This window comes from Mobula hypostoma, chromosome X1 (assembly GCF_963921235.1).
Source record: "Mobula hypostoma chromosome X1, sMobHyp1.1, whole genome shotgun sequence".
Classification (NCBI taxonomy): Eukaryota; Metazoa; Chordata; class Chondrichthyes; order Myliobatiformes; family Myliobatidae; genus Mobula; species Mobula hypostoma.
In genome coordinates this window covers 3,316,891-3,329,501 of record NC_086128.1, presented here as the reverse complement: position 1 = coordinate 3,329,501, position 12,611 = coordinate 3,316,891, and the positions used below count along the sequence as shown (strand labels likewise).

The window sequence follows — 12,611 nt, the reverse complement described above, 5'->3', positions numbered from 1 at the left end:
GAGGCCTGTTGGTTAGGAAGTTCTACATCCAGTTGTACAGTGGTGTGTTTAGACTGAGGAGTTCACCAGGGTCTATGGGTTTGATTCTGTGTTATACTGTTCCATGTTCTGTGTTCTAAGGTGCCAAATTGGGAGTGTGCACAGGATCTCCAAAGACTGACAATAGACATTGGACCAAATGTGCTCCCTACCACATGGACTGTACATATTGGGGTCAATATCTGCAGGCTAGCAGATTGGAGCCAATATCTGCTAATTTGAATACCTACAGGTTATCAGTGTACATTGGATCTGACTGCAATCAATACATTAACAGATCAATTGTACACAAAAGCCAAAAGCTCTGCATTTTCAGAGCATTAGTAAATGTTGGCTTGAATAGCCATACACGTAATTGCATACTGCGATTTGTTGCTATGCAGCTTCTATGCCATTGTCCTATGACCGAGTACCAAATGTAATTCAAATGCTCTTTTAGTATGGGAGTTTACATTTTCCTTTGTCCATTGTCAGCAATTAGTACTCATTAAGCATCTGAATTTCTCATGCAGACAATGTTATGAATATCACATGGATAGAAAGAACGCTGGGGTGTCTGCAATGCCACTGAATGTTCAGGTGAGTGCGGTTTCCATCTCCTTCTTCACTACTGCAGATGCTTGTACATTCTGACAGGGGTGAGCACACTGCCCTACTGCTGCTCTGGGTAACAGAAAAATGCTGGCCAGACAGACGAGGACAAAAAGGAAGAAACAGGCAAGAACGAAAAGACTAGGAAGGAGGGGTGAGACAGGGGCTGATAGGTGATAGGTGGAATGAGGTGAGGCGAGGCGAGAAATGAAGGGCAAATAGAGCCAGCTGTGGGAGAAGGAGCCAGAGACGACATACAGCGGCTGCTGGTTGGAAGGTAGAAACATAAGAAAGAAAAAAATAGACATAAATAGAAATTGATAAAGGTGAGTTCCACTTGGACAGAGTGTGCATAGAGCAGAATCCAACTATTTCAAATTTGCACTTACCATAATGCTGAACAGTATCACGGCCTTGCACTTCTGCACATATCTGCACCTTAAAACTGCAAAGCAATATGTTTTAAAACCAAAGCTCTACTAATGTGGACGAGATAAACAAATTTTAAAAAACTACAGTAGGCCACGTTTCTCATCTTTGAATTATAGGATTTTAAGGGACTAATTCACTCAGCCTGTTGTCTTCAAATTACCACAAAATAATTCCATCCCCTTGAGCTATGCATTTAATATGCTTTTCTTTTAATTCATAATTAAAATCATTACCTGTCATTTAGTAATACCCTTGTGAAAAAGAATTCAACATTCTGTATATCCCTAGTATGAAGAAAATTTCCTTAACTCCTTTAATTATTTTTATGACAATTTTATATTTCCTCTGTAATAATATTTAATGAACTTTGCATACATCTAATAGGCTACCAGATTTCTCTGGTGTTTCATTACAACTGCAATGCTTTCGTACATGGCAATATCCCAGTAAATGGAGGATACACTATGTATTATGTCATCTTTTGTAACAACATGATTAAAAGACACTATCTGCAGTCCAGTTAAGATCTTCAGTTTTCCAGAACATTTTTAAATGTTTCTTTTTGACTTTAAACGCATTCTATTAGCATCTTTAATGACCCCATCTCCAACACCACTGAACTTATGAAGTTATTCACCAGGGCCCCTTTACCACATTTGAAATTCTGAAATCTCACATTTAAGATCAACCTTTTATTCTGTTGCTTTTACAGATTCATATGTACAACATCTTCACATGATAGGGCATTTTCAGGTTATTAAGTCATACTTCTGAACTATCTTGTGTTGAAATCCTACGTCAAGACTGAAAGATCAGTATAAAGACAAGAGTGGGAGTAGTGAGACAGGAACCCGAGGTGATTAGTTGAAGAGGAGAGGTAAAAGATGACAGGGAGGTTGCAGTAATTGAGTTTGCTTCTGTCTTAATATTTATCAGAAATACAATGGAAATTTCTTACCATGTCACAAGGATAGAAGTTCCAAACAATGTGCATGTCTTTAATTCTGGATTCAGAATATCTGGTTCAAGTGTGAGTTTAACATTGGCTGCTACAACTGGTTTTGCCCTGTTGGAGCAAAGGATGAACTTGTGGTCAGCACTTGTACTGTATCTCTGCAAACTTGGTCATCACTTTTTCCTCCCTCACTTGCATATGTAGCGAACTGAGGCACTGGCTTACAACATTCTCTTCTTATCTATAGTTCACCCTTGTTAGCATCCACATACAGACTCCAAAAAGACTTCGAAAAAATGTTAAATATTTCAATAAATCTAAATCGAGCTGCCTAATGATATGCAGCATTTTGTCTCAGATACAGAAAACAGGCTCAAACCCAGTGTCAAAACATACATGACAACCTAGAACCCAAACAACCCCTGGAATCCCATCTGAAAATTTAGTTGTCACACCATAATGCTATCCCAAAATGAAACCAACATTCCAGAATAATTTCCCAAAGTATAGCTAGTAGCATGGAATCACAGCCAGAATACCCCAGGAGCTACATTCCAAAATTTTGTCAGAATCCTGGGACAACATCCCATTTGACTATCTGTTAGAACACCAAAAAAACAGGAGCAGAAATGGGCCACCTGCTCCCTAATTCAATATTGCTGGTCTCTCCCAGGATTTATCTCCTCTTCTGCACCAGTTCCTAAAAACCTTCATTTCCTGATCCTTCAACAATTGATCAGCATCTTTGAGCTCTCCTGGGTTGAAAATTCTAGAGTTTACCACCCTGTGCAAGAAGAAATTCATAGGGACACCATTTTTCAATGACCCACCCCTTTACCTAGTAATAATCCCCTCTCCATTGGTGGAAATATCTCAACATCTACCCTATTATGTCTCTTACCTATTTCAATCAGATTACCCCTTATTCTTCTAAACTCTTTAATCACTCATGATTGGACAATGCTCCCATCCCAGCAATTAGCTTGATTGCCTCCAATACCAGTAATTCCTTCCTTAGTTCAAGAAATCAATGTACATGCCATCAGGTTGGAGGCTACCCAGATGGAATTTAAGGTGTTTCTCCTCCAACTGGAGTGTAGTCTCATTGCGACAGTAGAGGAGGCCATGGACTGACATGTCGAAATGGGAATGAGAACTTGAATTAAAGTGTGTTGCCACGGGGAGATCTCGCTTTTTCTGGCTAACCAAGCATAGGTGCTCGGCAAAACGGTCTCCCAATCTACATCAGGTCTCATACCGGAAGCACCGGACATAGTACATGATCCCAACAGACTCGCAGATGAAGTGTCGCCTCACCTGGAAGGACTGTTTAGGGCTCTGAATGGTAGTGACGGAGGAGGTGTAGCAGTTGTTCTGCTTGCAAGGATAAGTGTCAGGAGGGAAATCAATGGGGAGGGACAAATGGACAAGGAAGTTGCTTAGGGAGCGATCCCTGTGGAAAGCAGAAACTGTGGGGGGGGGGAGGGAAGAGAAAGATGTGCTTGGTGATAGGATCCTTATGTTTCTTCCCCTCCTTGTTCCCCACCCCCCACCTTCTAACTCTGACTGCTCAACTTTTTTTCTTCAGTCCTGCCAAAGGGTCTTTGCAAGAAATGTCAACTATACTTTTTTCCATAGATGCTACCTGGCCAGCTGAGTTCCTCCAGCATTTTGTGTGTGTGTGTTGCTTGATGAAAGCAGATGCCCCTTTCTTGAAACATTGTGACAAGTTGGCAAACAGCGTTGTCAGGTTCCCTCCTGCAAGACCATGCTGCTTCAGGGACAGTGCATGTTACTAACTTCTCTATTCTGCATGCACTTACACTGAGAGCTCATCAAAAAGCCACAGTACCACTCAAACTGCTGCAGAAGGATATTTAGTTCATCATCACTGCCTTATGGTAGGTCAGTGAATGTTGACTACATGGTCTTTAGTAAGGTATTTGACAAGGTCTTCATTGTAAGCTGATTCAGAAAATTAAGATACATGGAATTCATGGTCACTTTATAGATTGCTTTCAAAATCGGCTTGGCCATGGAGGACACAGGATAGAGACAGAGGGGTATTATTCTGACTGGATGTCTATGATCATTGTTCTGCAGGGATCAGTGCTGGGACCTCAGTTGTTGTTTGGATAAGAATGTAAATAGACTGATTAACAAGTTTATGGATTACTCAAAAAGTTTGAAGGAGATGCATGGGATAGGTTTTTTTTCCTCACTCAGGTGAGATGCAGGTGTGATAGTAAAAGCAGACAATAGATGCATTTAGACAGGTACATGAGCAAGCATGGAACGAAGGGATGTGGATCATGTGGAGGTGAGAGTGGATATCAGACCACTGGAAAACAATGCTGGACAGGTAGTAATGGGGGACAAGGAAATAGTGGACAAACTTACACCACACGATCAAGTTTATTTATGCCTGATGCAAGAACCTACACACTGGATAGAAGCTTCCTTCACTGTGCTATCAGAATTTGAAACAGCCTTCCAGATGCTGTGGTTGGAAACATCTGCGATGATGGGGTCCAAGCCTTCAAGAGTCGAGTGCACAAACACCTATCATCTCTGGGAGGGAAGTCACAAGCTTCTTCATAAGCTATCATGAAGGGGACCAGGATGGAAATGCTTGGTTGTTGGTAGGTAGGGTTAATACCTGACTTTCAAGAGCACTTGTGAGTTATGTTCCGGCTGGACTTAGTCCTTAAACTGCTGGAGAACAGTGCGGAAAGAACAGGTGCTGTTTTCTCCCAGTAGGGATTAGTTTTTAGTTCCAAGTGCTCCTGCCATGTTTTGTCACCCTGCAACCTTATCCTTCAATCTCTTTGAATTATGGAGGACAGCATGTGTATAAATGTCTCTCTCCAGCAGACTTCATCATGATCATCATGACTCCAGTATTTCTACTATTTTTTAATGTTTCTTAATTGTACATATGATTTTTTTTTTGTGTTCTATTGCTGAGTAGCAGTGAACCATCTGATTGACCTATCAGAGTTCTCTTTGGGAACCAGTTGACTTGATCAGCATTTCTGATCTGGCTGTTGTTCACGATTGCACTTAATAAAAAAAAGTATTTTGCATCAGTCATCATTGTGGAAGACACTAACAGTATGGTGGAAGTTCCAGGTGACGGGGTCATGTAGTGTGTGAAGTTACCGTTATTGGGAGAAGGTTCTTGAGAAACTGAAACGTCTGATGTTAGATATGTCACCTGGACTAGATGGTGTACACCTCAGGGTTCTGAAAGAGGTGGCTGAAGAGATTGTGGAGACGTTAGTAATGATCTTTCATGAATCACTAGTTTCTGAAATGGTTCCGTAAGGCCGGAAAATTGCAGATGTCACTCCACTCTTCAAAAAAGGAGAAAGGCAGAAGAAAGGAAACTATAAACCAGTTAGTCTGACCTCAATGGTTGGGAAGAGGTTGGAGTTGATTGTGAAGGATGAGGTCTCAGGATACTTGAAGGCACATGATAAAATAGGCCACAGTCAGCTTGATTTCCTCAAGGAAAAATCTTGCCTGACAAATCTGTTGGAATTCTTTGAAGAAATAACAAGCAGGATAGACAAAGGAGAATCGGTTGATGTTGTGTGCTTGGATTTTCAGAAGGCCTTTGACAAGCTTCCACATATGAGGCTGCTTAACAAGCTAAGAGCCCATGGTATTACAGGAAAGATTCTAGCACGGATAACACAGTGACTGATTGGCAGGAGGCAAAGAGTGGGAATAAAGGGAGCCTTTTCTGGTTGTCTGCCGATGAATAGTGGTGTTCCACAGGGGTCTGTGCTGGGACTGATACTTCTTATGTTACATGTCAATAATTTAGATGATGGAATTGACAGCTCTGTTGCAAAGCTTGCAGACGTCATAAAGATAGGTGGAGGGGCAGGTAGTTTTGAGGAAGCAGAGAGGCTATGGAAGGACTTAGACAGATTAGGAGAATGGGCAAAGAAATGGCAGATGGAGCACAGTGTTGGGGAATGTATGGTCATGCACTTTGGTAGAAGAAACAGAAGGTTGACTGATTTCTAAATGGAGAGAAAATACAAACAAATAGAGTCCTTGGCAGTCCTTGTTCAGGATTCCCTAAAGGTTAATTTGCAGGTTGAGTCTGTGGTGATAAAAGTAAATGCAATGTTAGCATTCATTTCAAGAGGACTAGAATACAAAAGCACGGATGCAATGTTGAGACTTTATAGAGCACTGGTGAGGCCTCACTTGGAGTACGAAGGGTGATTGATAAGTTCGTGGCCTAAGGTAGAAGGAGATGAGTTATACAGCTTTCATTACATGCACATGCAGTTCAACTCTTTGAGTGAGTATGCAGAACATTTGAAGTTAATAACTCATCTCCTTCTACCTTAGGGCACAAACTTATCAATTACCCGTGCTGTGGACCACTTCTGGAGGTCCAAGAGGCCGACTTCTATAAAGAAGGGATCCGTATGTTCCACGACCGCTGGACTAAGGAGGGGACTGTGTTGAAAAATAAATGTGCTCGGTTTTCTAAAATTGACTGCTTCTACCTTAGGCCATGAACTTATCAATCACCCCTCGTATTGTGACCAATTTTGGACCCCTTATCTTAGAAAGGATGTGCTGAAACTGGAGAGGGTTCAAAGCAGGTTCACGAAAATGATTCCAGGATTGAATAGCTTGTCATATGAAGAGTGTTTGATGGCTCTAGGCCTATATTCCCTGGAATTCAGAAGAATGAGGGGTGACCTCATTGAAACTTTTCGAATGGTGAAAGGCCTTGATAGAGTGGATGTGGAGAGGATGTTTCCTATGGTGGGAGAGTCTAAGACCAGAGGACTAAGCCTCAGAATAGAGGGATGTCCTTTTAGAATGGAGATAAGGAGGAATTTCTTTAGCCAGGGAGTGGTGAATCTGTGGAATTCTTTGCCACAGGCAGCTGTGGAGGCCAAGTCTTTATGTATATTTAAGGCAGAGGTTGATAGAATGTTGATTGGTCATGGCATGAGAGGATATGGGGAGAAGGCAGGAGACTGGGGATAAGAGGAAAATTGAATCCCTACCAGCCTCTGGGTCCAACATACAATTCTTCGTAACTTCCGCCACCTCCAACGGGATCCCAACAATAAGCACATCTTTCCCTCCCCTACCCCCCACCCCCGCTTTCCGCAGGGATCGCTCCCTACGCGACTCCCTTGTCCATTCGTCCACCCCATCCCTCCCCACTGATCTCCCTCCTGGCACTTATCCTTGTAAGCGGAACAAATGCTACACATGCCCTTACACTTCCTCCCTAACCACCATTCAGGGCCCCAGACAGTCCTTCCAGGTGAGGCGACACTTCACCTGTGAGTCGGCTGGGGTGATATACCGCATCCGGTGCTCCCGATGTGGCCTTCTACATATTGGCAAGACCCGATGCAGACTGGGAGATTGTTTTGCTGAACACCTACGCTCTGTCTGCCAGAGAAAGCAGGAACTCCCAGTGGCCACACATATTAATTCCACATCCCATTCTGACATGTCTATCCACGGCCTCCTCTACTGTAAAGATGAAGCCACACTCAGGTTGGAGGAACAACACCTTATATTCCGTCTGGGTAGCCTCCAACCTGATGGCATGAACATCGACTTCTCTAACTTCCGCTAATGTTCCACCTCCCCCTCATACCCCATCCGTTATTGCCCATCCTCTGGGCTTCCCCCCTCCCCCTTTCTTTCTCCCTAGGCCTCCCATCCTATGATCTTCTCATACCCCTTTTGCCGGTTATCTGTCCAGCTCTTGGCTCCATCCCTCCCCCTCCTGTCTTCTCCTATCATTTTGGATCTCCCCCTCCCCCTCCCCCTCTCAAATCTCTTACTAGCTCTTCTTTCAGTTAGTCCTGACGAAGGGTCTCGGCCTGAAACGTCGACTGTACCTCTTCCTAGAGATGCTGCCTGGCCTGCTGCGCTCACCAGCAACTTTGATGTGTGTTACTTGTCAGCTATGATGAAATGGCAGAGCAGACTCAATGGGACAAATGGCCTAATTCTGCTCCCATGTCTTATGGTCCGATATAAAGGTATTTGGTGTCATGGTCAGCACAGATATTGTGGGCTGAAGGGCCTGTCCCTGACATGTACTCTTCTATGTTCTAAATGACCAGAAGTCAAAATAGATTGTAGTCAAGAGTTTGACGATGCAGGTTAGTGTGATTGGACCTTTAAATAATGTATCCTGAGACCCCTTAGCATTAATGAAAGCTCATTCTCCTCTGAATGATTAGTGATGCCTGTAATTTAGATCACGCCGGTTGAAATTTCACTCTTAACAAATCTTTACTGTGCTTTGATTGCTCTCTTTTGGGTAACCTGTAAAGGGAAGACAACGTTAGTATACACAAAGATCTTGCAATAAAACAAATAGGTGATATTAATGAACACCTGAAGACACCCAGTAACATAAACAATTTCAGCAAGTTTCAAAATTCACAACGTCAATCTGCTTGTGGAACTGCCCCGGATCAAGTGAGAATATGGCAAATGCGCAGCGAATCGATTGGGCCAGAGGCACTCCCTTTTCGCACGGGCCGGGTGCATACGTTTTCACCTCAGCTGGGCCAGTTCATCGCTCAAGTTGCGCAGCATGTACAGTACTAACATGACTCAGGCAAAACATTTAACCACACTACTCCGTTGTTGGTCTTGTTTTGCGCATACTTAACAGTCGGTGATGATGATTAAAACAAAAATGAGGACTCTACTCCAAGCACCCAATCCATTTTGGACTGCACCTATGGCAAGATTGACCCCTGGAAACTGGCTGTAATGGAAGGCATCCTTCCTAGAATGGAAAGAACTCCTAGCAATGTTAAGACCAGTGGCAAAGCTAGAGAAAGCAATGTGTCTCTAGCTGCTCTTGGGAGAACTTAGGCATCTATGCTCTGCACCTACAGAACGAATCTGAACTGACAGACATACTTCAGGCTTTGGACTCTGTTTGGGGATGCAGGACAATGCCTTTATGCCATGCTTCAGGTGCTCACTACTACGACAGACCCTGATGAGAACGTAGACGATTTCATCACAACACTGATCCTAGTGGCACAGGAAAGCAAGTACGAAGATATTCCCCAAAGCAAATTTGAAGAAACGATGCTTATCCAAGTGTTGATTGTTAGAGTCTAAAGATGGAAGCACCAGCAGAGCCTCCTGTCCAAAAAGCATGATTTGTCTAGGGACAAAGCACACTCCACAGCTTGCCACTGGGAGGCAGTCAAGAGCGACCTTATACAGGTTCAACTACCTACATCTCCACTGACTCAGGCAGTACTGGAGCAAGAACTCCTGCTGGAGATGTTTTTCCAGGGAATTCAACCCACAACCCACAGACAACATCACGCAAGACTCTACAAAGATGCTGTCACTGTGCATAAAGTTGTACCCAACGGCACAATTGCAAGCATCAAAACACAGTCTCTCGGTTCTGTCAGTAGGTAGGGCACCTCGAGAGGGTGTGCTTCACTAAGCATCATGCCATCAGAATGCAGTAGAATTCAAACACCAACTCCATGCAAGGAGACAGCAGGAGCAAAGAAGTGGGCACCATTTTCCAAACCCATGATTTGGGCGACAGAATCCAGCCTTCTTACTTGGTTTCACTTGCAATGGACAACCAGCCTGTGAAATTTGAGCTGGATATGGGGCCAGCCATCACCTTGTTAAGTGAATTATCTTTACACCAGATTCCAAAATTACCACCGTGACCACTGATCTCAGTGTTCCGCAGCTACACTGAAGGTAGCATGGACATGCATGGTGTTTTTACGGTAGAAGTGGTTCACCAGGGGGACCTATTTCACTTACCCGTGTATGTGATCACTGGAAGCAAACGGCCTAATTTACTGGGTAAAAATAGGATTCAAAAGATGCCATTATGCTGTCCTGCATTAACCGTATTGCAGAGAAGCCTGAATTGATTTCTCCATTACAAAAAGACCAGCAGGTTTTCCAAGTGGATGCTTTAGGACAATACTGTGTTCTGGCAGTGATGTTCAAGCTTAAGAAGAACTGCCAGCCAAGTGTTAATGTTTAAGTGCACCTTATCCAGGAACAAAGTTGCAGCAAGCAAGAGGCCACACAAAAATATGATATACACACTAGGTCACAAATGTTTGTTAACAGATCCCAAGTCTACAGGGTGCATCTTGCAGGAAGAAACCTAGTTACCAGCTGTCATCCGGTCAAGTAGCAGAATATGAGCTGACAGACGGAGGAATTGTCAGGTGACATTTGGATCATTTTTGCCAGCGAACTGTCTGGGACACAGGAAGCTACAAAAGCATCCTCTGCTGATGAAGATAGGGTCCTAGCAGATGAACCAATGGATGCTTCATCAAGAGAAGAGGAGATTCACAGCCTCTGCCCTCAACATCAGCTAATTGGGAAGCCAGAGAGAGAGAAGCTGCCCCCTGCAGCGTTGCATGAGGGTTTGCTGGCCAATTGACTGCCACCAAGCAGGATAGACATTTAAAAAATCAAACACGAGGAAATCTGCAGATGCTGGAATTTCAAGGAACACACATCAAAGTTGCTGGTGAATGCAGCAGGCCAGGCAGCATCTCTAGGAAGAGGTACAGTCAACGTTTCGGGCTGAGACCCTTCGTCAGGACTAGACATTTCATTATTTTCCCCAGTTTACCTCATTTATTTCCTTCCTCTGCAGTTCCCAGTTATATGCAGCAGAGGTGAACTGTATCAGATGGCTTGTGAGAATAAGGTGAGTGCGCATGCTGTCAATTGATCGAGTGATAAACTGATTGCAGGAGGCACTTCCTTTTTGTGCCAGTTTTCAAGTGCGCATATTTTTGACTCAGTGGGCTTGGATGGTAGCTTCCACATTGTAAGTTGGCCAGCGTGTACTCATACTAACATGACTTAGTAGAAGTGCTCAACCATACTACTCTATTGTCATTCTTGCAACTCACATATGTAACACCTGTGTAATTCCAAAAGAAATTCTAGGTTTGTGTCATTATTCCTTTCTAATAACACCATTCCACTGAGCTTCTCACTTGCCTCCACTTATATCAGAGTGGTGTGGGAAAGGAGCTGAATAATACTGTTTGGGTATAAATAAGACCATAAGATATCGGAGCAGAATCAGGCTATTTGGCCCATCGAGTCTACTCCACCATTTCACCATGGCTGATCTATTTTCCTCTCAGTCCCAATCTCCTGCCTACTCCCCGTATCCCTTCATGCTCTGACTAATCAAGAATCTATCAACCTCTGTCTTAAATATACATAAAGACTTGGCCTCCACAGCTGTCCATGGGAACAAATTCCACAGATTCTCCACTCTTTGGCTAAAGAAATTCCTCCTCACCTCCATTCTATTCTGAAACTGTGTCCTCTGGTCTTAGACTCCCCCACCATAGGAAACATCCACTCCACATCCACTCTGCTGAGGCCTTTCAACATTCGATAGATTTCAATGAAGACACCCATCATTCTTCTGAATTCCTGTGAGTACAGGTCCACAGCCATCAAACGCCCCTCATACGACAAACCTTTCAATCCCAGAATTGTCTTCATGAACCTCTTTTGAACCCTCTCCAATGTTAGCACATTCTTTCTGTAATGCCCTGGTTCATATTTTTTCTCTGTTATGCTGCTCTCTTCTGTGTAAGCTGCTTGTTTGGGTTACTGTTGAAGATAAGAGAGAGGAGAGTTGTGTGCCATCCAATTAGGATGGCTGGATTAAGGGAAGGTTTCTCTGGTGAGGGACACTAAGGTTGGGCTTGGGGCTTTTGCTAGAGATGAAGGGAGAAGATGTTGGAGAGAAGAAGTTGTAGTACTCAACCCAGAGCGGGGCCATGATCTGACGAAGCCCGGGGAGATCGAAGGAGGATCGGCGAAGGGGAATCTGTGAGCTCCAACTTGTGCACATTAGACTGTTTCATTAAAATGGGCCCTTTTCTTTTTTGCTTTTCCTTTACTAATCCTTTAGTCAAATTAAGTATTATAAAGCTAAATCGTTTAATTGTGTGTGGTGTACTGTCTGTTATTACATAGTACTGATTTGTAACAGGATATTGAATCATGCAGCATCCACATAGACAGGGGGTTGGGGGTGGGCTCGCACCTCAATCTCACACATTTAGCGGGGCTGGAGATCGTCTTCCTTAGACTTATGCAGCCAATGAAACCTTTCATTGCTGGGGTATCATCCGGGATCGATTTCGTTGGATGCATTGATCCAGTGGGTTGTGTGTTTAAGTCTGTGCTACTGTCCAGTAAAGTGATTACGATACGTGGTTATGGATGGTGCTGGGGTTGCGTGGTGGTGCAAATCCACGGTATCACTGGTAACGAATGCGTGCATGTTGAGTGGGGTAGACCAGCCAATAGACTGGTCTTGGACTTATTTCCATCTGGCATAGTTTGCATTTTGTTGTTTGATTGTTTGTGGTTTTTGTATTGCTATATTTATGCTCTATTCTTGGTTGGTGCGGCTGTAACGAAACCCAATTTCCCCCGGGATCAATAAAGTATATCTATCTATCTCCCTGATGAATTGTTAATTCGAATTTTAAGTACTGTTAAAGCCATAGGAACAGTTACGATGGTG

At 43.5% G+C, this 12,611-nt stretch overlaps 1 protein-coding gene across 1 annotated transcript in view; it reads right to left on the bottom strand.

Annotated features, from left to right (window-relative positions):
• The window catches only part of LOC134340479 (integrin alpha-8-like), a 148,476-nt gene that overhangs the window by 53,809 nt on the left and 82,056 nt on the right, over positions 1 to 12,611 (bottom strand). Inside the window, exons 15-16 of the mRNA XM_063037790.1 lie at positions 2,021 to 2,128; positions 833 to 1,075 (exon numbers count right to left, since the gene is read on the bottom strand). Of these exons, the coding sequence (XP_062893860.1) occupies positions 833 to 1,075; positions 2,021 to 2,128 (351 nt within the window). The remainder of the gene's footprint in view (positions 1 to 832; positions 1,076 to 2,020; positions 2,129 to 12,611) is intronic.